The sequence below is a fragment of the Ranitomeya imitator genome, chromosome 2 (genome assembly GCF_032444005.1).
Source record: "Ranitomeya imitator isolate aRanImi1 chromosome 2, aRanImi1.pri, whole genome shotgun sequence".
In the NCBI taxonomy this organism is placed as follows: domain Eukaryota; kingdom Metazoa; phylum Chordata; class Amphibia; order Anura; family Dendrobatidae; genus Ranitomeya; species Ranitomeya imitator.
The window spans coordinates 691,324,880-691,352,011 of record NC_091283.1 but is presented as its reverse complement, the minus strand read 5'-3'; the positions used below and the strand labels follow the sequence as shown (position 1 = coordinate 691,352,011).

Sequence of the window (27,132 nt, the reverse complement as noted above, 5' to 3'; positions counted from 1 at the left end):
AAATGCTGGCCGGGGGATATGCAGGCAAAAACAAAACTCTGCGCTATCCCTTGTAAGGGCGAGTATCTATTCGGACCTACCCTGGACGAACTCCTGGAGAAGGCAGGAGATAAGAAAAAATTTCCTAACCTTTTCAATCCATATCGTCGTCCCTTCAACAAAAGAAGGTTCAATCGGGGAGGAAGGCGGACCTTCTCACCGGGTAGGGATCGTTCCAGATGGGATGATAAGCGAAAAAGAGGCACAGGTCTCATGTTTCGCCGTAACCCGACGGAAAACAAAAAACAAGACCAATGACTGGCAATCCCGGTGGGAGGGAGACTGTCGCATTTCTCAGCAGAGTGGTCAAAAATCACAAACAGTGTTTGGATAAAAGACACTGTTTCCCATGGTCTCAGACTTGAGTTTGTCCATAACCCACGGGACAAATTCCAGTTAACACCCTGGCGCTCATCTCCCACTGAACAATTTGCCTTAGAAGAGGAAGTGAGGACTCTTTGCTCCAAAAATGTTTTGATTGAAGTGCCGTATTCTCAGGCAGGGAAAGGGTTCTACTCTCCCCTTTTCCTAATTCAAAAGCCGGATATGTCTTATAGGACCATTATAAACCTTAAGGGTCTCAATAAGTTTTTGGTGAAACATACCTTCAAAATGGAGTCCATCAATTCAACAATAAAAATGCTTTTCAACAATTGTTTTATGGTAGTAGTGGATTTGAAAGATGCCTACTATCATGTACCCATTCACGCTGATTTCCAACAATACCTAAGGGTAGCAGTACTAATGGGGGGTAGGATTCAACATTTTCAGTTCAGGGCACTCCCCTTCGGGATAACTTCTGCTCCTAGAGTGTTCACTAAAATAATCGCTGAAGTCATGGCACACTTAAGAGAATCAAACGTCCTTATAATTCCTTACTTGGATGATTTCCTCATTGTAGGGAACTCGATAGATCACTGTCTGTCACAATGGGAGGTTACTAAAGCCAAGCTAGAACACCTGGGTTGGATCATAAACTTCGAAAAATCTAAGTTACAGCCCCTAAATATTCAAAAGTTCCTGGGTCTAATGTTGGATTCAGTGACACAACAGTGTCTCCTCCCCATAGAAAAAATAGATCTAATTCAAATTTATGTGTTAAATGCAATTAATACACCTTCCATGACACTTAGGCAAGCAATGTCTCTACTTGGGTCACTCACATCTTGCATTCCAGCAGTTAAGTGGGCTCAGTTCCACACCAGATCCCTACAAAGAGAAGTCTTGTTCCATGACAGAGCCTTGGGAGGCGTGTTAAATGGGAAAATAACGTTAGAGCCAACCACGCTAGATTCCCTTAGGTGGTGGTCAGATAAAAAGAATTTATCAGCAGGGGTCCCCTGGATAGTAAATGTGTCCCGGGTGATAACCACGGATGCCAGCTCTTCAGGGTGGGGAGCCTACATGGGGGACATGGTGGTCCAGGGACAATGGGAACCCTTCACAACATTCTCATCCAACCAGAGGGAGTTGTTGGCGGTTGAATTGGCTGTTAAAAAATTCCTCATATATCTGCAGGGCCAGCACGTCAGAATTCTGTCGGACAACAGAGTTGCAGTCGCTTACATAAACCGGCAAGGGGGAACTCGTTCCGAGACATTGATGCAAATCACGGATCGATTGTTCCAGATGGCAGAGCTCAATTTTCTATCTTTGACGGCTCTCCACATCAAAGGAAAGGAAAATGTGGCAGCAGATTTCCTCAGCCGAAACATGTTAAAGCAAGGAGAGTGGTCTCTCAACGAAGACATTTTCAATCTGATCGTCTGCAGATGGGGTCAACCAGTGGTAGACCTGTTCGCCACCAGAAACAACAGAAAAGTAAAACTTTTTTGCTCGCTAAATCCCAGGGAAAATCCCTTGGCAGTGGACGCGTTTCTGATAAAATGGGATTTTCCACTGGCCTATGCTTTCCCACCACTGAACCTGATACCTCTAGTGGTGAGGAAAATCAGGGAGGATCGAGCGAAAGTCATCCTTATCGCCCCCTTTTGGCCCAGAAGAACCTGGTTTGCCTGGCTCAAGACAATGTCTGTATCGGTTCCCTGGGTACTACCAGAGATCCCGAACCTGCTTTCTCAGGGACCGATCTCCCATCCACAAGTGGCAGCACTCCATTTAACGGCGTGGAGTTTGAACGGTCACTATTAGTGGGGAAAGGCTTCTCTCCAAATTTAGTCGAGACACTCCTAAAGAGTAGAAAGCAAGTAACTACAAAAATCTACTCTAGAACTTGGAGGAAGTTCTTGTCTTGTTCAAGATTTGACATCCAAGACGGGATACCAATACAACAAATCTTAGAGTTCCTACAGAGGGGTTTCGAGTTAAAACTCTCTACTAGTACCCTTAGAGTACAGGTCTCAGCTCTGGGTGCCCTGTTTTCATGCAATATAGCAAACAATTATTGGATAGCGAGGTTTATGAAGGCAGTTAGCAGATCTAGACCGGTATATAAGGATAGGACAGTTCCATGGGATTTAAATTTAGTTCTGTCCTCTCTAACAAAACCCCCCTTTGAACCTCTGCAAGAGGCCTCAATCAAAATGTTGACACTTAAGACCGCCTTCCTGATTGCCATAACCTCAGCTCGCAGGATAGGGGATATCCAGGCGCTTTCCAGAGCTCCTCCATACACAGAAATCTTATCAGACAGAGTAGTCCTTAGACCAGACCCGGCATATCTGCCGAAGGTAGCGTCACGTTTCCATAGATCACAGGAGATAGTTTTGCCATCCTTTATTCCTAATCCCTCTAATCCTAAAGAGCAGGAGCTTCATACGTTAGACGTTAGGAGATCTCTCCTTCAGTATATCTCAGCTACTGATAATTGAAAGAAAGATGGAGCACTGTTTCTTTCATTCCAAGGTCCAAGGAAAGGATTTAGAGTGTCAAAATATTCACTAGCCAAATGGATTAGGGAAACTATATCTCTAGCTTACACAGCAGGTGGGGGGCCAGCTCCGCAGAATCTAAAGGCACATTCCACCCGGGCCATGGCGTCATCCTGGGCAGAGAGATCTGGAGTGTCAGTGGAGCAAATATGTAAGGCGGCCACTTGGTCATCTCCTTCCACTTTCTTTAAACACTATCGGTTGGATTTGGGGTCCTCCTCTGATCTCTCCTTTGGGTTAAGGGTGCTACAGACTATAGTCCCTCCCTAAGGTAGCTTACATCTCTGTAAATCTCTCATAGTGCTGTCATGGGAGTCCGAATAAAGCATTAAGCTACTTACTGGTAGCGGCATTTTTCGGAGGCCCATGACAGCACCCTTAGTTCCCTCCCTATTCACGTGGGGGTAGCACTTCCTGATATGTAAATAGTGTAGTATGTAAATCTCACATATGGTGTCTGGTTACAATATAGTAGATTATTTTTTGGTTTCCAAATGTATATAATGTATATAATGTATGTTTGTGTACCACTAACCGCGGTAGTCCTCTCAGGCTCTGAAATACAACTGATGCATGGGAGAGGTGCCGCCCTTTTGTATCTGTAGGTTTTCTGTTCCTTAAGGGCGGATCCCCTCTCTCGTAGTGCTGTCATGGGCCTCCGAAAAATGCCGCTACCAGTAAGTAGCTTAATGCTTTCCTCCTAAACATACATAACGTATAAAGTGTGTGTATGTGTATATGTATATGTATATATTTCCTATACCGTGGTTTATGGAGATCAAAATTTATTGAAACATATGTATGTGCAGAACAGGGCAAACCCAAACTGATTGGCGTAAATAAATAATAAATAATAAATATATATATAGCATCGTGATTACTCGCTAATCCTGCCCCCTGCACAGTAGCACTGCCTCCCACCACATCACCACACACAATCCCGCCCCCCACCTCATTACCATACACAATCCCGCCACCCACCACATCACCACACACAATCCCGCCCCACAACACATCACCACACACAATCTCGACCCCCAACCCATCACCACACACAATCACGCCCCCAACCCATCACCACACACAATCCCGCCCCCCAACACATCACACACAATCCCGCCCCATCACCACACTTAATCTCGCCCCCCACCCCATCACCACACACAATCCCACCCCCAAACACATCACCACACACAATATATATTGTTGTCACTAACCTGGAGGTTCTCCGATGCTCTGTAAACCAACTGATGCGAGGGAGATGTACCGCCCTTTTATCTGTAGGTTTCCTGTCCCCTCTCTCCGTGGTGTCTCCCCTCTCTCCGTGGTGTCATGGGCTCTGAGAAACAGTTATCGGTGAGTACCTATGACTTTCTAGAATGTTCTAGAAGGTTTCTTTGGCAGCAGCTTCAGCATGACTGTATATTGCAAGCAAGTGTTTGTCCTGAGCTTAGCTTGCTCAAGGTGTGACATCTGTCACTCACAGCCTTTTGAGGCTTGACCACCTGCTGCATTAGGCATCAGCTTTCTCTTTGAGGCTTTGAAAATGCTGGACAACCTGCTGATCCAGGTTTCCTGTCCCTGCTGCACAAAGGAAGAGGGTTATATAATCCTGTGCCAAATGGGATATAAATTATTCACATGTAAGTACGTATCCAGTATTCTTCACACTGATTTCTCAACAACAAGGCATCTGATATGCCTCATACAGGTATCACTCACCTCAGCAGTCTATAACCTGTATATGGAGACAGAGGGGTGATGGTAAAAAGGGGCAACAGGGTGTCATTAATAGTCCAGTCAGTTCTGATGCCCAAGAGACTGAAAAACATCCTGTGCCCGGCCATTCATGCTAATTCACAGGTAATTGGCCCAGTCAGCTGTGGGCTCCTGGTGCATCATCATTTTGGTCTCAAAGCTTTGCAGATGTTCATCAACCTCTGTGTTTGACTCCTTAAACACTGGCACATTTTTGTAGCGAAGATTATTTTCTTGGTGGTGGACCATCATAGAGGTAGAGTCCAGAGTTAGGTCAGGTTCACATTGCGTCTATGGCATCCGTTAGACGGACTACGTTACACCGCAGCATAACGCGGTGTAACGTAGTCCGTTAACGCAGCTATTATGCCCTATGTCGGACACATTGCTAGCCCACGCCCACAATGGGCGTGCGCTAGCGATGTGCTATCATTGAGTGACGGACCCTGGGACGCGGGCTGCAGCGTTTCCAGGTCCGTCACTGCTAGCGCAGATAGAGCATCTGCTAGCTCTATCTGCGCTAGCGCTATATCAAATCGGCACTTGCGTTAACAGCAGCCCATTAACGCATGTGTTGAACGGGCTGCTGTTAACACAATGTGAACCTGGCCTTAGGGGTACCAGAACTCCCAAAACTGATTCAATAACACATGCCCTCTCATCACTTGAGGCTTCGGGTCCCAATGCAATCAACAATTCCTGGATTCGGGCTGCTTTAGACTAGGTATTGGATTCCAGACTACCGCTGGATCCTGAATTTGGCAAGCAGCTTAATTCCTTTGGGTCCACTTCAGCTGAGTTTTCATCTTCCTCCATGACATTCTGGGCATCCCAACAGACCAATTCCTTGATCAAATTCGACCAAGTGTCGGTGGGACGGTATTCAATCTGTCGAAGCTAGTCCAGCTCCTGTAGTTTTTCGTTTCTTGTTGTAGCTGTACATCCACTCTGGTCCTCTTCCCAAGGCAGAGTTGGTGGGGTTGTCAGCTCCAAGCTGAAAAACAGCGGACGCTGCGTCTTTCTCCAGGCACGTGCACACATTGAGGTCCCCTGGCTTGTTTGCCATTGGGGTTTTTCCTCTTTAAACGCCCAATACAATGGATATGGATAATTCAGATTAAATGCGATGTCACCACACTGTATACTTGAGAGAGGCATGTTTAGGATGATGGGACTCATCGGGGATGTCACCTTGCCCTAGTAATGGGCACACAAACCAAGGGCCAATTTATGCACTAAGAACCTTCATTTTTGTAAGTACTTCTTTTTGTAAGTACATTTTATTAAGTGACAGTGTAGTCTAGATCTTGTTTGCATATATCTTGGTCCTCAGAGAGTGCTGTTGTTCACCCTTTTTTTGCATATTAATAGTTTAAATAGGTCAAATGTGCTGCCAGATTTCCATTAAGGAAAAAATACAAAGTTCCAAATATAGGAGAATTGTTGGAGGCAATTCACGACGCTTATATGACTACTAGTGATGAGCGAATATTCTCGTACTCGAGATTTCCCGAGCACGCTCGGGTGTCCTCCGAGTGTTTGTAAGTACTCGGAGATTTAGTTTTCCATGCCGCAGCTGAATGATTTACATCTGTTAGCCAGCATAAGTACATGAGGTTGCCAGTGAATCCAAACATGTACTTATGCTGGCTAACAGATGTAAATCATTCAGCTGCGACACTGAAAACGAAATCTCCGAGTACTTAAAGATACTCGGAGGACACCTGCGCATGCTTGGGAAATCTCAAGTACCGAGTATATTCGCTCATCACTAATGACTACCTGTCCTCCTCCAAATTACCAGATCTTTATCTGATTAAGCATTTGTGGAATGTGCTGGAAACAAGCTGTCATCCTTGGATTCTACACCACTATTCTTATAGGACTCGACAATCACCAGATAATTATGGGAAACCTTCAGGGTAGGTGCACACTGTTAGTAATTGGCAGTGCTTTGGATGCATAACATGTCCATTGTGTCCAAAGTGCTGCCGGCTATTGAACACAGGTTATTCCGCATGTGTTCACGGAACCATGTGGAATCGCTACGTCCAGTACCATTGTATGGGTGAGATTTATCTTGCGGAGACTCGCATTTCCGCAAGATAAATTGACATGCTGCGGTCTGGAAAGACACGGAGAATGTCAGTCTCTGCAGGTAAGCCACGGGCGTCGGTGCTCACAGTGGGCATGGGATTTCTTAAACTCCCATCCACTATGCTGTAACATCTGGCCGCTGCTGGTTGGACGCTGCGAATGTACGCGCAGCGTCCAACCTGCATCATTTACTGACCTTGTGGACATACCCTAACAGGTTTTGTGGAGTCCATGCTATGATGGAACCAGGAGAGTATTAGGACATACATTAAAGGGGATGTCCAATTTCAGTAAACTGGTTCCTAAATTATATAAAGTGTATGTAATGGCAAATTCCTCAGATACTCGCCCTCCCTGGGTCGTGCATTGGCTCCTCACCACTGCTCTGCCAGTGCTGTGACTAGAGCAGTGATGTCACATTGACCGCACATGTCGCTGCTGTAGACCGTGCCTGGGTTCAGCTCTCATGCAGAGGTTGATGACATGCAACACTGAGCTCAGTGACAAGTTACTGTAGATTGGTGACGTGACCACACCGATCACAACACAGAGAGCGGAGCAGCAGTGGTATGGACCCAGGATGGTTGAGACCCTGATGAGTTTATTTTAAGCAATTTACACACTTCGGGTACCACTTTATTGAAAGTGAACATCCCCCTTTTAATCAGCCAGTACATTAAAACCACCTGTGTGGCATAAGAATATCATCAGTTCTGCTAATATACCTGTAAATTATTTGTTAGCTCTACAAAAATAGAAAAGTTACATTTCTGTACAGTCACAGATGGAATTCTAAGGTCTTGGATTAATTGTTTGTATTTTTATGCAATTATAGGCCCTGTGAAGAAGTGTGGATTGCTAAAAATTATTCATGAAAAGTACAAAACTACTAAAAAAGTGATAGACCCCATGGTGTCTCAGTTCTTACAGTCTTTTGAGAATGCTATAGAGCACAACAAGGAGGTGGAGGCTCTCTTAGGGCGAGCTCAGGTGAGAGCATTTTTATGTGAAACCTAATATTGTGCAATTGCTACATTCTACAGTATTACTGCTATTTCTGCTCACCTCTTAGCTTCTGCAAGTGCCCAGTTACTATTAAACAGGAAATGTCCCTAAGCACTGGTTTCTACGTTTTTATGCAGTATGTATATAGTTTTCTTTTAGTTCTATTTTTCTCTATTCCCCTCCGTGACAGCACGCAGGAGGTTGCCTCCCCATCCTAATTAAGGACAGGAAACGAGGTTTAAATAGCCCTCCCCTTCCCTCAATCCCCAGTGTTTTCCTGTCCCTAAGGGACGAAGAGGTTTTTTTTGTGCGTTTCTGAGTGTGTCCCGGCCAAACTCTTATGTGTACCTTTAAGCCGGGCAGCCTGGGTTGATCGTCCTGGACCTTCCTTCTTCAGCTGCTCCTGCCTCGGGTGGGACTGCACCATCCTCCGGCACCTGCTAGCAATGCTGGATGGTTAAGAAATGGCTGGGGGCCTCCCGTAGCCACCCAGCCTCGTAAAACCGGGTGGTGGAGCTACCCTAAAGGGGGTAAAGGAGAAATATTTTTCAGAACCCTCGTTCAGATAGAAAAGGGCGCCAAACGAGTAGGGGGCACGAATTCAAACTACACTTCAAGATAGCGGAAGGTAACATCAGACCACAAAATCCTGGACTCAGTCAGAAGAGGAGTAAAAATAGAATTTTCCTACTTTCCCCCACAAAGACTAGAGGTGACATTCCTTCCATCTTCAAAGCTGAAAAAATTCTGTACACTGAACTCCAGCAAATGCTGTCCTCTGCGGTAATATCACCGGTTCCAGAAGCAGAGCAAGGCCAAGGTCATTACTCCCGGGTGTTCCTTATAAAGAAGCTGAGTGGAGATAACCCGGTAATCATCAACCTGAAATGGTTAAATCAATACATCGTGTATCGAGGATTCAAAATGGAATCGATAAAAACTACAAACCCGTCGATTTCTGAAGGACTTCGCCATGGCTACCATAGACCTTCAGGAGGCATGCTACAATGTACACATTCATCCAAGCTACCATCAGTATGTGAGGTTTGCGGTCACTCTAGGCTAGGAGGTGTGTCAATTCCAGTTCAAGGTCCTTCCCTTCGATATATCATCTGCACCCCAAACATTCACAACTATTATGGCGGAAGTAGTAGCTTTTTTCAGGAAGCAAGACCTCTGCATCATTCCCTACCTGGACGACCTTCTCATCATGGCTCCTTCCAGTGCTACTCTTAAGAGGGCATCTCCATTCAGTTCTACATACCCTAATCTCTTTAGGCTGGATCATAAATCGGTGAACACCAGACCTGAACCCATCAACCGAGAAAGTCTTTTTAGGAACCCTCCTAGACTCCTAGCCAAAAATCCTTTCTTCCGGTCACCAAACAATTATACATAAGATCAAGGGTTCGGACCCTAAAAACCCTGAAGAGGGTGACCCTGAGATTTGCAATGTCAGTCCCGGAATCAATTACATATATTCAGGCAGTTCCCTGGGCCCAAGCTGTCAAGGATCCTCCAAAAATGAATATGGACCAGACTCCACTCTCATAGGGGTGGGTCATTCCATGCCTAGTGAACCAATGATTTTTACCACTATATTTTTAATTCTTTTGAGATTTTGTTATTTGGTAATAGTGTGTCAAAGAATGCAAAATGTGAAGACAAAAAAATTCTAGGTTTTTTAAAATTTTTCATTGATTTTTAAAGTTTGGAAAAAGTGCGAATTTCGGTGTTGCCTGCCTTTTACATTTCTCCCCATAACTCAGGCTAGAAAAAAGATAGAGACACAAAATAAACACCATTCTACTCAGAACTGTACAGGCTTTCACCAGATATGTCACAAGCGTATCTTTGATATTTTACCTATGCGAACGCAAGCGCAAAATTTTAAAACGCATTTTTGAAAAAAAAGTTTAATTTAAAAATTTCAAAAACTGCGGATGTGCCTGCTATGCTCCTAGCCACATCTGTACCAAAATACAAGCTGGGATCGTGATGGGATCATATTTAAAAAAATAAAACTATTACAGTGTCAATTCGAAAATCTCGCATTCAGATCTGTTCAGCCTGTGGTCTAACAGTGTGGGGTCTATATTTACCAAATAATCCATGATTTTTAGATATTACTGTATTATTTTATTATGTTACAGAGTATTAGAAGCAGGAGAGGGCAGAGGAGAAGCTTTGTTAGGGCTGAGAATGACCAGGGGTAGACAGTGAATGCAAAGCAGATGACAGGCCGGCAGCTCCAGCCTCCAGAGGCCATATTCACTCCAAATCTTAATACCCAGACAACTCCTCAAATGGAGGGAGAAAAATATTCTTAACATCCAGTTGATGTATTGTACAAACCAGGACTACAAAGAGGAGGAGAGTTTGTGAAAACATCAGTTACCGGAAGCAGAACCCATCACAGGGACTCGGCAGTACCACACTGTCATCCCATGTAGTGAAACAGAAATAAAAACTAGGGTTTTTTCATTCAGCAAAGAGAGTGACGCCCATGACGTGGTAGAAGGCGGCACAAGATCGGCAATGGATGGCATAACTGGTGATGTGACCTGTGAATATGATCGGCGCTGGTGGCGGCTACTGTACTCTCCAAAGATTGTGAAAATTAAGAAGTAGAAAGGACTTTTCTGCGACTTCTGGTCCAGCGCCGTCCTTTGTGTATCCAAGAAAACCAGACATTGTAAAAGTTAACATAAATCAGATATTGACTCAGGTGGAGCCGAGCACCATGACCGGCCGTACATACTCTGACACAAAAGGAAACTGCCACTGCTAGTAAGCGCTTATGGACAAGATTACATTTCACCCACTAGAAGGGACACATTGATGATAAAAGGCCAGTGTAAAAACCTACTATTAATTGTTTGATTACCACGTTTTTTCCGGACTATAAGATGCACCGGACTATAAGATGCACCCAGGTTTTAGAGGTGGAAAATAGGGAAAAAAATATTTGAAGCAAAAAAGGTGGTAAAATATTTAATAACATAAACATACTATATGTATTGTTATTACTGGTATATACAATAGTATGATATGTTGGAAGCTGCGGGTAGAAGATGGTGCTGCGGGACCAGTGTGGTGTCTGTAAAGTACTGTATGAAGATGCTGGAGGGTGAGTATAAGAATGGGGGCACAGGACTTATATTTAAAGCCCCACTCCAACACTGAAAAATAACACTGGAGTGCTGCTTTGAGGTCCCATTGAGAGAACTATAACTCCCAGCATGTCCTGCAGAACCTATGGCATGCTGTGAGTTATAGTTAACCACAGAAGTGGCAGAGTGCTTTGTGTGTTGTAGTGACTAACCTTTTAATTGTGGCAGCCAGCCACACTGTGGTGTGGTAAAATGCTGGAGCATCCCATCCCATGACACCACAGAGCGCTCCCTCTTGTTGCCTCTCCACAGCACAGGAGTAAGCATGCAGATTGTAGTGTGGTGTCTGCAGGACCTGTGATGACATCAGAAGAGGGAGGGCTCTGTGCTGCCATGTGATGCTCCAGCCCGCCCTCTTCATGACATCATACAGGTCCTTGTGCTGGAGCACTCAGCCAGCCGGCAGGCAGGTATGCGGCAATCTTGTCCCCTCTGGCCCCTGCTGCTGCTCCTCCACCAGACACACAGATCTCCCCAGCTGCTGCAGGAATCCAGCGCTGGGGAAATCACTGTGTTTCAGTGAAGGAGTATTCATTTGCTGCTCCTGCTCAGCTGACAGGTGGGCGGGAAAGCAGCTAATGAATATTCACTGCACTTTAATGATATGGTTTCCCCAGCACTGATTCCTGAAGCCTATTTTATAAAACAAGGATTTGTTCGTAACCACTTCATAAATGACATGTTTAGTGATATAATAGAAAAAAAATTGTTACATGTATAAATAGGTGGTAAAAATATTGGTTCTTTTAATCTTGTTTTTAACATATAATTAGGATGAGACTGTATTTGGATAATCACACTTGAGGATATGATCACCTTTTTCTTTTGGCTTGTTCAATGAATTCAGGTTGAAAATGCTGAGCAAGTTGTGTTATGATGATTAAGATGTATTCTGTCACTTCGGTATTTGTTTTTTTGTGTTTCTTTATTGTTGCATATAAATGTTGAATTCAATAAGTTGTAATTTGAAAAGAAAAAGGGAAGAAACTCCCACAAACATAAAATCAGATGATTCAAGGCTTAAAAAAAAATACAAATTTGATAGGTCCCAAGTTGAATCCCTGTACAAATATAAGCAAGAACACAAGTAACACACATGCATCTTTTTACAATTTTAAAACATACGTTTTTTTCACAATTGCGCATCAAAATTTTGAATTTGATTTCTCCAAAACAAAATATCAAGAAACAGTCTTGTGACATATCAAATGAAAGCCGGTACCATTCTGAGAACAATGATGCCTCTCTCTCCACTTTATTTTAATGTTGGCCCAAGATATGATAAAAAATGTAAAGCCATACCAGGCCAAAATCCGCACTTTTTTCAAACTTTAAAAATCTGTAAAAAATTAACGGATGAAGAAGAAAATTCTAAATTTTTAATTTGTAATTAACTAAAGTTGTACTTCATAAAAACAAAAAATAAAAAAAAATCTAAAGACGTCAGGTAAAAAAAAATTCATATTTGGATCACTTGATGTGAAATGACCCGGGTGGAGCCGCATATTCATTACTGTAATGAGCGGTACCATGTAACCGCTCAACACAGGAAGAAGCTGCCGGCGCCCGGAGAACCAGGGACGTGCAGGGACCACGCCAGGAGCAGGTGAGTATAGCGGGGGCATTGTGCGAAATTCACCTGTCCGCGTTCCGCCTTCCGCGTACTCTGCAGTGACGCTCAGGTCAGAGGACGCGGAAGACACAGTGGCACTTGGCAGTGGAATGGGGAAAAATGACTATAGCAAGTGTCGGGGGCCTGAGCAACGAGAGGTGAGTATGTGATTTTTTTTTTTTTTTTCTTAATCGCAGCAACAGCATATGAGGCAAATGTGTCTATGGAACATCTTATGGGGCCATAATCAGCATTTGTGCAGCATTGTATGGTGCAAATGTCTGTATGGAGCATCTTATGGGGCCATAATCCGCATTTGTGCAGCATTATATGGGGCATATTTTAATATGGAGCATCTTATGGGACCCATCATGAACTGTATGGAGCATTATATGGGGCTCCTGATTCAGTATGGATATCCTAAAACCCTTAACCTACTGATGTCTCAATTAATTTTACTTTTATTGGTATCTATTTTTATTTTTGACGTTTACCGATACCTGCTGTATTTTCCACCTTAGGCTTATACTCGAGTCATTAACTTTTCCCAGTTTTTTTTTGGCAAAATTAGGTGTCTCGGCTTATACTCGGGTCGGCTTTATACTTGAGTATATACGGCAAGTTTTATTCCACTTTTTGTTCCGCGATGGGGGTAAAGTTTCTTGATAGATAGAATCGGAAGACTACAACAAAAAATTGTTCTTGGATGTAGGCTTGTGTGTTCTGTGATGTCTGTAATGATCTGTTTTTGTGTTGTGTGTACTGTGATGATGTCGTTCTGCGACGCATATAACAAACTTGCCAATTGCAAGCCCACTCCGGGTATTTCTCCACCCGGTCCTTCTCCTTCTGGAAGCACCTCCGATGCTGTGTATGTATGTATATATACGTGTGTGTGTACACATACATACATACATACATACATACATACATACATACTAGATGGTGGCCCGGTTCTAATACATCGGGTATTCTAGATTATTCTTGTCCCCGTCGTATATTGCCCAGTCACGTCGTATATTGCCCAGTCACGTAGTATACTGCACAGCGACGTAGTATACAGCACAGAGCCACGTACTATACTGCCCAGTCACGTAGTATATTGCCCAGCTACGTAGTATATTGCCCAGCCACGTATGTAACAGGTTAAAAAATAAACATATACTCACCTTCCGAGGGCCCCTTGTTGTCCTGTTGCCTGTGTGCGGTGCACGCGGCAGCTTCCGGTCCCAGGGTTGGTATGATGGCAGGACCTGTGATGACGTCGCGGTCACATGACCGTCACGTCATGGCAGGTCCTTCTCGCATAGCATCCTTAGCACCAGAACCTGCCGCTTGCACTGCCGAGGACAGGACGCCACGTCGGAGGGTGAGAATGTTTTTTTTTTTTAAATTATTCTTATTTGTAACAGATCTTTTTACTATTGATGCTGCATACGCAGCATCAATAGTAAAAAGTTAGTCACACAGAGTTAATAGCTGCATAACCGGAGTACGTTACACCACGCTCCGGTAACGCTGGCATTAATCCTATGTGAGGGATGACTGGAGGGGAGTATGAAGCAGGCACTGACTGCGGGGAGGAAAGAGCGGCCATATTGCCTCTGGAGTGTGGCCGTCACTGATTGGTCGTGAAAATGGTCGTGGGCGTTTTGCCACGACCAATCAGCGACTTGGATTCCATGACAGACAAAGGCCGCGACCAATGAATATCCGTAACAGACAGACAGAAACACAGACGGAAGTGACCTTTAGACAATTATATAGTAGATATATATGTATGTATATATAGTACAGACCAAAAGTTTGGACACACCTCATTTTAATGATTTTTCTGTATTTTCATGACTATGAAAACTGTACATTCACACTGAAGGCATCAAAACTATGAATTAACACATGTGGAATTATATACTTAACAAAAAAGTGTTAAACAACTGAAAATATGTCTTATATTCTAGGTTCTTCAAAGTAGCCACCTTTTGCTTTGATGACTGCTTTGCACACTCTTGGCATTCTCTTGATGAGCTTCAAGGGGTAGTCACCGGGAATGGTCTTCCAACAATCTTGAAGGAGTTCCCAGAGATGCTTAGCACTTGTTGGCCCTTTTGCCTTCACTCTGCGTCCAGCTCACCCCAAACCATCTCGATTGGGTTCAGGTCTGGTGACTGTAGAGGCCAGGTCATCTGGCGTAGCACCCCATCACTCTCCTTCTTGGTCAAATAGCCCTTACACAGCCTGGAAGTGTGTTTGGGGTCATTGTCCTGTTGAAAAATAAATGATGGTCCAACTAAACGCAAACCGGATGGAATAGCATGCCCTTGCAAGATGCTGTGGTAGCCATGTGGGTTCAGTATGCCTTAAATTTTGAATAAATCCGCAACAGTGTCACCAGCAAAGCACCCCCACACCATCACACCACCTCCTCCATGCTTCACGATGGGAACCAGGCATGTAGAGTCCACCCGTTCACCTTTTCTGCGTCGCACAAAGACACGGTGGTTGGAACCAAAGATCTCATATTTGGACTCATCAGACCAAAGCACAGATTTCCACTGGTCTAATGTCCATTCCTTGTGTTCTTTAGCCCAAACAAGTATCTTCTGCTTGTTGCCTGTCCTTAGCAGTGGTTTCCTAGCAGCTATTTTACCATGAAGTCCTGTTGCACAAAGTCTCCTCTTAACAGTTGTTGTAGAGATGTCTGCTGCTGGAACTCTGTGGCGTTGACCTGGTCTCTAATCTGAGCTGCTGTTAACCTGCTATTTCTGATGCTGGTGACTCCCTTATAGTTACCTTATAGTTTATTACATCTGTAATAAAATCAGAGGTAGAGACAGAGTTTAAATCTCTTAAAGAGGGGGAAAGGGTTAAGTGGAAAACACCTATACCCTATTCCCACTCCGATTCCTCTAGTTCTGACAGGGGAGACTCAGATAGACGGGATTCCTCCTCCTCTTCCTCGGATAACGAGAGTGGAGGTCGCCATTGCTTTCCTCTAGATGAAGTCGATGCACTTGTGAAGGCAGTTAGATCGACCATGGGGGTGCTGGATTCTCGTGCTGACAAGATGGTTCAGGACATAATGTTTGGAGGATTAGGCCAAAAAAAGCGCAAAGTCTTCCCTCTTAACGAAAACATCCAAGCTTTAATTAAAAAGGAGTGGGAAAAGCCAGAGAGGAAAAACTCGTCGGTACCCTCCCTTAAAAAGAACTATCCCTTCGACGAGGAGGCTTCTACTTCATGGGATAAAGCCTCTAAACTTGACGTAGCAGTAGCTAAGGCCTCAAAAATATTTGCGTTGCCCTTTGAGGACATGGGAACCCTGAAGGATCCCCTTGACAAAAGAGCGGATACCTTCCTCAAAGGGGCCTGGGAATTGGAAGGAGGATGTTTAAGGCCAGCAATAGCAGCCGCATGCACTTCTAGATCCCTAATAATTTGGGTTGATAATTTAGCAAAACAACTGAGGGATGACGTATCCAGAAATAAGGCGATAGAATCTATTCCCATGATAAGAGGGGCAGTGGCCTTTCTGGCAGACTCATCAGCTAACTCGATTAAACTCACTTCTAACTCAGCAGCCCTATCAAATGCAGCTCGTAGGACATTACGGCTAAAAAGTTGGCCAGGCGACCTACAAACTAAACAAAAACTTTGCTCAATCCCATGCGAAGGAAAATTTTTGTTTGGGGAGACCCTAGATATTGTGCAAAAAGCAGGAGACAAGAAAAAACCACCACCTAACCTGGCCACACCATTTGTTTAGCGGCCCTTTCGGAATAGGACGTTTTTCCGGAGAAGGCCCCCAAGGGAGCAGAACAGATGGGATGATGGAAAAAAGAGAGATAGGAGGTTCCTTTTCGGTAATTCCTCAAGAGATAAAAAGACCCCTAAGTGACTTCTCCCCCAGGGTGGGAGGAGGGAGATTATCTCAGTTCCTCCCGGCCTGGGAAAAAATCTCAACCAGCCTCTGGATATTACATTTGATAAAATTGGGGCTTCAAATAGACTTTACTTTACTTCCTTCCCAAAATTATGTGGTCACTCCGCTGAAATCCTCACCTCAACAACAACATGCTTTGGAACAGGAGATTATAAAGCTCATAAACAAAGCCATCATCCAGGAAGTGCCCCCACTGGAAAAAGGGAAAGGTTTTTATTCCCCATTGTTCCTAGTTCCAAAACCAGACTGGTCCTTCCACACGATAATAAAATTGCCATAGCTAAACAGTTATGTGAAGAACCAGAGTTTCAAAAGGGAATCAATAAAATCAACAATCAAAAACCTGTTTCCGAACTGTTTCATGATAGTGTTGGATCTCAGCGACGCATATTATCACGTCCCCATCCACAAGAACTCACAGAAATACCTCAGACTAGCAGTAGTCATGGGAGCGGAAGTAAGGGAATACCAATACAAAGCCCTTCTCTTTGGCATATCAGTGGCACCCCGCATATTTACCAAATTGATAGCAGAAATGATGGCCCATCTAAGAGAAAAAGACATTTTGATAGTTCCATACTTGGACGACTTTTTGATTGTGAGCAATTCAGCCCAATACTGCTGTCAACAATGCAAGTGATAAAAGCTCTAACAAAGTTAAGGTACCGTCACACATAACGATTTCGTTAGCGATATCATTGCTTTTTGTGACGTAGCAACGATATCGTTAACGAAATCGTTGTGTGACAGCGACCAACGATCAGGCCCCTGCTGGGAGATCGTTGGACGCTGGGGAAAGTCCAGCACTTTATTTTGTCGCTGGATCTCCCGCTGACATAGCTGAATCGGCGTGTGTGACGCCGAATCAGCGATGTCTTCACTGGTAACCAGGGTAAACATCGGGTTACTAAGCGCAGGACCGCGCTTAGTAACCCGATGTTTACCCTGGTTACCGTTGTAAATGTAAAAAAACAAACACTACATACTTACATTCCGGTGTCTGGTCATGTCCCCCGCCGTCAGCTTCCGCACTGACTGGTGAGCGCCGGCCGTAAAGCACAGCACAGCGGTGACGTCACCGCTGTACTTTACGGCCGGCGCTCAGTCAGCGCGGGAAGCTGAAGGCGAGGGACATGACCAGACACCGGGAATGTAAGTATGTAGTGTTTGTTTTTTAACATTTACAACGGTAACTAGGGTAAACATCGGGTTACTAAGCGTGGCCCTGCGCTTATTAACCCGATGTTTACCCTGGTTACCCGGGGACTTCGGGATCGTTGGTCGCTGGAGAGCTGTCTGTGTGACAGCTCTCCAGCGACTAAACAGCGACGCTGCAGCGATCGACATCATTGTCGGTATCGCTGCAGCGTCGTTAAGTGTAACGGCACCTTTAGGCTGGCTTCTAAATCTTCAAAAATCAAAACTAGAACCAACCAGAGTTAGAGTTTTTGGGCCTAACCTTGGACTCCATAACACAAGAATGTTGTTGTCTTCCAGACCAGAAAAACAAAAAATATTAAATCTTATGTTAAAAGCTTGCTCAAACCCTCATATGACCTTAAGAAGGGTGATGTCATTACTGGGGTCCCTTTTTGCCTGCCTCCCAGCAGTCCAGTGGTCACAACTCCACACGAGAGACCTGCAGTGGGACATCAGATTACACTAAGGGGGTGTCTAGAAGACCACATGACTCAAAATTCAGCCACTATTCATTCCCTAGCTTGGTGGTTGGATCCCAACAACTTGTCAAAAGGGGTCGATTGGGTAGTAGAGGTATCTCGAATAGTTACCATAGATGCAAGACCCACAGGGTGGGGAGCTCACCTGGGCAACAGTCACTCAGGGAATTTGGACGGGTCAGGAACACAAGGCTTCCTCAAACCAAAAAGAAGTCTGGGCGGTGGGCCGTGCTCTATTATCCTTCCTTCACAGCCTACAGGGGCATCATGTCCGGGTATTTTCGGACAATCAGGACTTGGTAGCTTACCTGAATCACCAGGGGGACCAGGTCTCAAGCCCTAATGAAGGCCACTTCCGAAATCTTCCGTTTAGCAGAGAACAATTTCCTATCCCTCTCTGCGCTACATATAAAAGGAGTAGAGAATCAGAAAGCAGACTTCTTAAGCCGTACCCATTTAAAACAGGGGGAATGGACACTAAATCAACGCATCTTCGATCAGATCCCGCTTTGGGGGGTCCCTGTAATAGGTCTTTTTGCCAATGTAGACAACATAAAATTAAAATAATTTTGTTCTCTAGACCCCAGGGGGGCCCTTGGGCGCTGGATGCATTCGGGATTCCCTGGACTCAGGGTCTCGCATATTCCTTTCCCCCTCCTATTCTCATCCTGGCAGCTCTGCGGAAAATCAGACAGGGCGAGTCTCATTCTAATAGCCCCCTTCTGGCCCAAAAGGACCTGGTTCTCCTGGCTGAGGATGCTATCGGTCACCGATCTCTGAGTTCTTCCGGATCTTTCCGACCTGCTATCACAGGGACCGGTGCTCCACCCCCAGTCAGCGAGTCTCCACATGACAGCGTGGAATTTGAAAGGTCACTACTAAACGGAAGGGGGTTTTCTGATAAATTAGTCTCCACACTATTGAAAAGTAGGAAAACTAACCACTAAAATCTATGGCAAAACTTGGAAAAAATTTCTGTCCACCTCCGGGCTAAAATTATAAGATGGGGTCCCAGTTGTTAAGGTGTTAGAATTTCTGCAAAAAGGTCTAGATCTGGGCCTCTCAGTAAGCACCTTAAAAGTGCAGATAGCGGCTTTAGGGGCATTGTACAGTGAAATTATAGCTGCTAACCCTTGGGTAACACGTTTCATTAAAGCTGCTATTAGATCTAAACCCATAACCATAAAAAGACTACCAACTTGGGACTTAAACCTAGTCTTGTCGGCTCTAACAGAACCCCTGTTTGAGCCTATAGAGTCAATACCTCTTAAAACCTTATCACTTAAAACGACCCTTTTTGTAGCCTTAACATCTGCCCGTAGAATAAGTGATCTCCAGGCCCTATCTGCAAGGCCCCCCTTTACACAAATCCTGGATGATAGGGTTATCCTAAAAACTGACCCCGCCTATCTACCCAAGATTGCTTCCAAATTTCACAGGTCCCAGGAGATAATCCTTCCTTCCTTCTGCCCAGACCCTAAAAATAAGAAAGAGGAAAAATTCCACACATTAGATGTGAGAAGGTGTCTAGCTCAATACTTAGAATCCACCCAGCGGCATAGGAAGGAAGGGACTCTCTTTATCTGTTTCCAGGGACCCAGAAAAGGAGTCAAAGCTTCTAGGGGCACTATAGCACGCTGAGTAACAGATGCGATAGCCTAGGCATACTCGTCTACAGGAAACACAGTTCCCGAGGGGCTGAAAGCGCACTCTACAAGGGCTGTAGCGACCTCCTGGGCCGAAAGATTGGAGGTATCAATAGACCAAATCTCTAAGGCGGCCACCAGGTCATCACCTTCAACCTTTTTTAGACACTACCGTTTAGACCTAGCCTCTTCATCTGACTTAACTTTCGGAAGAAGGGTTCTGCTGTGGCTGTGGTCCCTCCCTAAGCAATAATCTCTGCAATTCTCTCTGTGGTGCTGTCATGGGAGACTGAGAAAAGCATAGTTACCAATAACGGTATTTCTCAGAGCCCATGACAGCATCCGCTTTAAGAAACGCAGTATCATTAATTGAAGGGTTTGGGCAAATATCGGGGCTGATTATTAATTGGGATAAATCGTGTGTTTTACGGGTTGACAGAGTATATGATTGTACAGGGGAGGTGGAGGAAAACACTAAGTTGAGGATGGTTCAAAAACTTAAGTATCTGGGGATCCAAATTGCTGTCCCATTGACAAGATTTGAGGAGCTTAATTTAGAGCCATTAATACAAAGATTGCGTACTAAAATTTCAGCTTGGAATAAGCTGCATTTATCGGTGGAGGGTAGAGTGAATGAATCTCCTTCAGATTGTGATGCCACAGTTATTATACGTTTTGCATAACTCTCCTGTTTGGCTCCCATTGAGCAGATTGCTCAGGATAAAATCATTAATCGGTGAGTTAGTGTGGGGTAGGAAGAGTCCGAGAATTAAACAAGAAATATTGCAGAGGCCAAAAGATGGAGGGCTTGCGCTTCCTAACCCCTGGGTATATTTCTTGGCTGCGCAGTGCCAACATCTCTGGGGATGGGTGGAAGGGTCTGAGAAGGGACAGGTTCATAGTAGTTTGGTGTATTTAATTGAGACTTGGCCTTTGAGTAGGGGTCTAGAAGTGGGACTTTTCAAGAAATTGGGATCTAAATACCATACCATAAATTTAATTCACAAGTTAAGGCAGACAATCAAACAAATTAGGGGGGTAGAGCAGTTCACAGAATTTCCACCTATTTGGGATAATATATACTTTCAGGATTTTAACAATATGGAGGGAATGGGGGAGTGAAAGGAAAGGGGCTTTGGGCTGATAGGCCAGTTGATATGCAGAGGGGATCTTAAGTCATATGATATGTTACAGGAAGAATTCCGGCTCCCAAGGATTAATATTTTTCAATATAGACTGGTTCAGCATGCATTCCAGGCGCAAAGAAGAAGAGGGCCTATAGTGATAGAGAGATCACATGTTGGATTTTATACTTGATAATAGAGGAACGAAGGAGGCAATATCAGAAGTATACGGAGATCTATTGCATACCTTTCTGGTTGATCACCCTATTAAGGCCAGAAGGAAGTGGGAGGCTGACTTGGGTGAGATAGACCATGACAGGTGGGAGTCTATTTTCGAGTACGTACCCAAGATTTCTATGAACGAACTCGGGAGATTGTCACAACAGTACGTGATAAATAGTCTACAGCACACCTGACATGCTATTTAAAGCTGGGTTGAGATCCAATTCTGAGTGCCCTAGGTGTTCAGTCTCAGGCGGGTATATTACACATGCTCTGGCATTTCCCCAGACTATCTTCCTACTGGGTTGTAGTGCTGAACCGAACTGAAGCAATTTTATGGGTGCTCAATTCCTAGAGACAAGTTGATTTGTGTACTAAGGTATGTGGAGGAAATACTAGCCGACAATACGACTAAAATTGCAGTTGCACGGTTATTGTTTATTGCGAGGAAATTGATTGCAAGGTATTGGATCAGAGAGGAACCTCCATCCAGACGGGACTTAATCACTCAAACGAATCATATTATTCAGCTTGAGTATATACACTAAGAGGAATAGGTTGGGATTTTTCCAGAAACTGTGGCAACTATGGCTGGATGGGAATAACTGATGGTTATTTGTATAGAGAATACTAGACTGTATAACATATGTGAATTGTTAACTCTGTTTTCTCTAGTAACCCCCCACGACAGCACACCTGGAGGATGTTACCCCTTTCCTAATAGGGACAGGAAATGACCAAGAGGTTAAATAACCCCTCCCTCATCCTCCCCTCAGTGTTTTTTCCTGTCCCTACTAGGGATGAAGAGGTCATCCCAGGTGTACTGTGCCGGCAGCGGTCACCAGGGGGAAAAGAGAACCTCCGATCAAGAACCTTCTCTATCAGGGGCCAATACTTCATCCAGATTCCGAGAGATTACACCTGAATGCCTGGCTTCTGAATTCTCAATTCTGAGGACCAGAGGGCTATCAAAGAAGGTCATTAGTACGCTAAAGAAAAGCCGGAAGACAGTTACCAATTCCATTTATCAGAAAATATGGAAAACATATATCACATGGAGTGCTCTTGAACGGCCCAACCCAGACCGGCCGAACTTAGCCAGAACCCTGGATTTTTTGCAAGATGGGCTAGAAAAAGGTCTCAGACTTGGCACCCTCAAGGTACAGGTGGCGGCACTGAGCTCGTATTTTGACCAGCCTTCAGCCAAACACAGATGGATAGGAAGATTTATTACGGCAGCATCCCGCATATCTCCAAGATCTATAAATATAGTCCCATCTTGGGACCTCAATATAGTCCTGAAGGGACTTACACTTCCACCTTTTGAACCCTTGTCATCAATAGCAATGGATACTCGCCTGGAAAACCACCTTCCTGATAGCTATAACTACAGCCAGGAGAGTAGGTGAACTACAGGCCCTGTCAATCAATGAACCCTACATGAGGATTCTACAAGATAGGATGGATTCAATCGCAGAATAAGTCTTTCTCCCAAAGGTCGTCTCTGACTTCCACAAGTCACAGGAGATAATTCTCCCTTCCTTTTATCAAGAACCAAAAAATGAGCAAGAAGAACAATTCCATACTTTAGACGTTCGGAGAACGGTACTTTATTACCTTCACGTTTCAGAAAAAATTAGGAAGGATCAGAATTTGTTTATCCATCTTCACGGACAGAATAAGGGAAAGAAGACTTCCAAATCTACAATTGCCAATTGGATCAAGAGAGCAATCTTGGAGGCTTATCAGATCCAAGGCTTTCCACCGCCAGAAAAATTCACAGCTCATTCTACCAGAGCAACAGCTGTCTCCTGGGCCGAGAAAGCCAGTGCTTCCATTGGGCAAATTTGCAGAGCTGCTACATGGTCCTTGGTCCATACATTTTCCAAACATTACAGGCTAGACCTGATGTCAAAGGAAGGCTTAGCCTTCGGAGAAAAAGTCCTTAGGGCTATAGTCCCTTCCTAAGAGATTACTCTTGGGTACTGCTCCAGGTGTGCTGTCATGGGGGGGTTACTAGAGAAAATAGAATTATTCTTACCATTAATTCGGTTTCTAGTAACCCACCATGACAGCAGGAGTAATCCCTCCCTTTGCTTAATATACGTTCTGGAAAGAATAAATATAATTTGAAGCATTACTTCTCCTGTGGTCCTTTATAATAACACTGAGGGGAGGATGAGGGCGGGGCTATTTAACCTCTTAATCATTTCCTGTCCCTATTAGGAAAGGGGTAACATCCTCCAGGTGTGCTGTCGTGGTGGGTTATTAGAAACCGAGTTAACGGTAAGAATAATTCTATTTTTCTTTTCAGTCAACATGGACCGACTACTGTACCCTGATCTGGTCTCCGAGAGGGAGGGGGGGGGAAGGGGAGATGTATTTCTTTTGTTAAATCAAAATGAATATGGTCATATGAGTGGTTGTCAACTTTGATACGTTTAATAAAAATTTATCTGATTAAAAAAAAAACAACTCTCAAAATGGCCAGAAAAAAAAGAACTTTCATGTGAAACTCGTCATTCTTTTCTTGTTCTTAGAAATGAAGGCTATTTCATGTTAGAAATGGCCAATAAACAGAAGATTTCCAACAACGGTGTGTACTACTCCCTTCAGAGGGGAGCACAAACCAGCTCTAACCAGAGTAGAAGGAGAAGTGGGAGGCCCTGCTGCACAATTGAGCAACAGGACAAGTACATTAGAGTCTGTAGTTTGAGAAATTGACGCCTCACAGGTCCTCAACTGGCAGCTTCATGAATTAGTACACGCAAAACGCCAGTGTCAACATCTACAGTGACGAGGCGACTCTGGGATGCTGGCCTTCAGGGCAGAGTGGCAAAGAATAAGCCAGATCTGAGACTGGCTAATAAAAGGAAAAGATTAATATGGGCAAAAGAACACAGACACTGGACAGAGGAAGATTGGAAAAAAGTGTTATGGACAGATGAATCCAAGTTTGAGGTGTTTGGATCACACAGAAGAACCTTTGTGAGACACAGAACTGAAAAGATGCTGGAAGAGTGCCTGACGCCATCTGTCCAGCATGGTAGAGGTAATGTGACGGTCTGGGGTTGCTTTGGTGCTGGTAAAGTGGGAGATTTGTACAAGGTAAAACAGATTTTGAATAAGGAAGGCTCACTCCATTTTGCAACGCCATGCCATACCATGTGGACAGCACTTGATTGGAGCCAATTTCATCCTACAACATGACAATGACCCAAAGCACACCTTCAAATTATGGAATAACTATTTAGAGAAGAAGCACACAGCTGTTTTTCTATCTAATGGAGTGGCCAGCGCAGTCACCAGATCTCAACCCCATTGAGCTGTTGTGGGAGCAAGCTGTATGGTACGCAAAAAGTGCCCATCAAGCCAAACCAACTTGTGGAAGGGGCTTCTGGAAGCATGGGGTGAACTTTCTCCAGATTACCTCAGCAAATTAACTGCTAGAATGCCAAAGATCTGCAATGCTGTAATTGCTGCACAGGGAGCATTCTTTGACGAAAGCAACGTTTGAAGGAGAAAATTATTATTTGAAATAAAAATCTTTCTTTCGAACCTTGTCAATATCTGGACTCGATTTTCAATTCCTTTGCAACTCATTTGATAAGTGTGATTCTTTTTTTTTTTTTTTCATGGAAAACACAAAATTGTCTGTGTGACCCTAAACATTTGAACGGTAGTGTATATAGGTTATATTTTATTTAAGTGGTGAAACAAAAATCAAAACTTTACAAAAAAAACAAAACAAATGGCTCGGTTTTCGGAGTCCTGTAGGGTCTCCATTTTACAGGATCTGGGGCTGGGTGAGGGGTTATTTTTGAACGCAGAGCTGATGTTATTATTGATACCGTTTTGGCTAGATATGTTTGGATCACCTTATTGCATTTTATTGCAATGTTGCAAAAAAAAAAAAAAAAAATGGAATTCTGGCAGTTTGCTTCTTTTATTTTATTTTTTTTTCCTCATTGTCGTTTGCTGATCGGATTAATTCTTTATATGTTTCGAAATACGGTGCATTTCTGAACGCAGCTATACCAAATGTGTTTTTATTTATTTTGAATGGTGCAAAGGAGGGTGGGTGATTAGAAAATATATATATATATATATATATATATATATATATATATACATATATACATATATACATATATATATAATATAATTTTTTTTTTTTTATTAAAAACTTTTTTTTCTTACTTTTCAATTGCTTCAGTAGTCTCCATAGGAAACTTGAAGCTGCGATCATCCGATCACCTGTGTGGCTAAAATGATCATGTCCTATGAGTGCCCGCTATAGTGTGGCACTTATAGCACATCGACAACCATTGGGTGGGATAATTGACTTATTAAATGCCGCTGTCAGAGATTGACAGTGGCATTTAACATGTTAACAGCCGAGGGTGTATCGTGATTCGACGATCAGCTTTTAAAGGTGAAATCAGCTGACATGTGCCATAAAACAAGTGAGTTTAGCCCCAGAGCCCGCATAGAATTCACGGACACGACCTATGACACACATATATACATCATAGGTCGTGAATGGGTTAAAGCATCACTTCTAGTGGTAACTGAGTGTACTCATTGCTCGGGTGACGACCCAGAGCCCCCCCAAACAAGTATTTGTTAGTGTTCGGAGATTGTTTTTGTCACCTCAGCTGAATGATTTACAGCTATTAGCCAGGCTGAGTACATGTGGGGGTTGCTTGGTTGCTAGGTAATCCCCACATGTAATCAAGCAGGCCAATAGCTGTAAATCATTCAGCTGCCGCCATGTAAACTAAATCTCCTAGCAGTCATAAATACTCAGCGACCAATCGGGAAATCCCGAGTAACGAGTACACTCGCTCATCACTAATCACTTCCATCAAAGTGTTTTCTTTATTGCAGTAATCATACTATATAGCATTGTGTACTTAAAATTGCTCATTTTGCCTTTCTACTCAGGTAATTCTTCTTTTCCATTAGGTCTATGACATCACGTGATTAAAAACAGACTAGGTTGAATCATTGTAAGCTCTATGTAGAAACAGGAAGTCTATTTTCCCTGCATGAATCACTGCAAAAGGCCCTGGCAGGGGGAGGAGCAGAGCAGCTGGGTCAGGAGTTGAAGAGGCGGATGACTGGCGCAGGGAAGAGAGACTTCCTGTTTCTACATAAAGCTACAAAGTGTTTTCTTTATTGCAGTAATCATACTGTATAGCATTGTGTACTTAAAATTGCTCATTTTGCCTTTCTACTCAGGTAATTCTTCTTTTCCATTAGGTCTATGACATCACGTGATTAAAAACAGACTAGGTTGAATCATTGTAAGCTCTATGTAGAAACAGGAAGTCTATTTTCCCTGCATGAATCACTGCAAAAGGCCCTGGCAGGGGGAGGAGCGGAGCAGCTGGGTCAGGAGTTGAAGAGGCGGATGACTGGCGCAGGGAAGAGAGACTTCCTGTTTCTACATAGAGCTGAGAAAAGAGAAGAATTAACTGGATATACATTGAGGGGAAATGAGTATTTGATTCCTTGGTGATTTAGTAAGTTTGCCCACTGACAAAGATGTGAACAGTATATAATTTTAAGGGTAGGTTTAATTTTAACATTGAGAGATAGAATATGAAAAATAGAATCCAGAAAATAACATTGTATAAATTTATTTGCATTTTGCAGTGAGATATAAGTATTTGATCCCCTACCAACCATTAAGAATACTGGCTCCTACAGACCAGTTAGACGCTCCTAATCAACTTGTTACCTGCATTAAAGACATCTGTCTTTCATAGTCACCTTTATATAAGACTCCTGTCCACAAACTCAGTTAATCAGTCAGACTCTATCCTCTACAACATGGGTAAGAGTAAATAGCTTTATAATGATGTCAGGGACAAGATCATAGACATACACAAAGCTGGAAAGGGCTACAAAGTAAGACGCTGGATAAGGAGGAGACAA

General features: G+C 43.7%; 1 protein-coding gene across 3 annotated transcripts in view; it reads left to right on the top strand.

Annotated features, from left to right (window-relative positions):
• Window positions 1–27,132, top strand: part of POLR3A (RNA polymerase III subunit A) — a 567,405-nt gene that overhangs the window by 103,412 nt on the left and 436,861 nt on the right. For all 3 annotated transcript variants that reach the window (XM_069753076.1, XM_069753078.1, XM_069753077.1), the window contains exon 5: window positions 7,621–7,775. In XM_069753076.1, coding sequence (XP_069609177.1) covers window positions 7,621–7,775 — 155 coding nt within the window. The remainder of the gene's footprint in view (window positions 1–7,620; window positions 7,776–27,132) is intronic.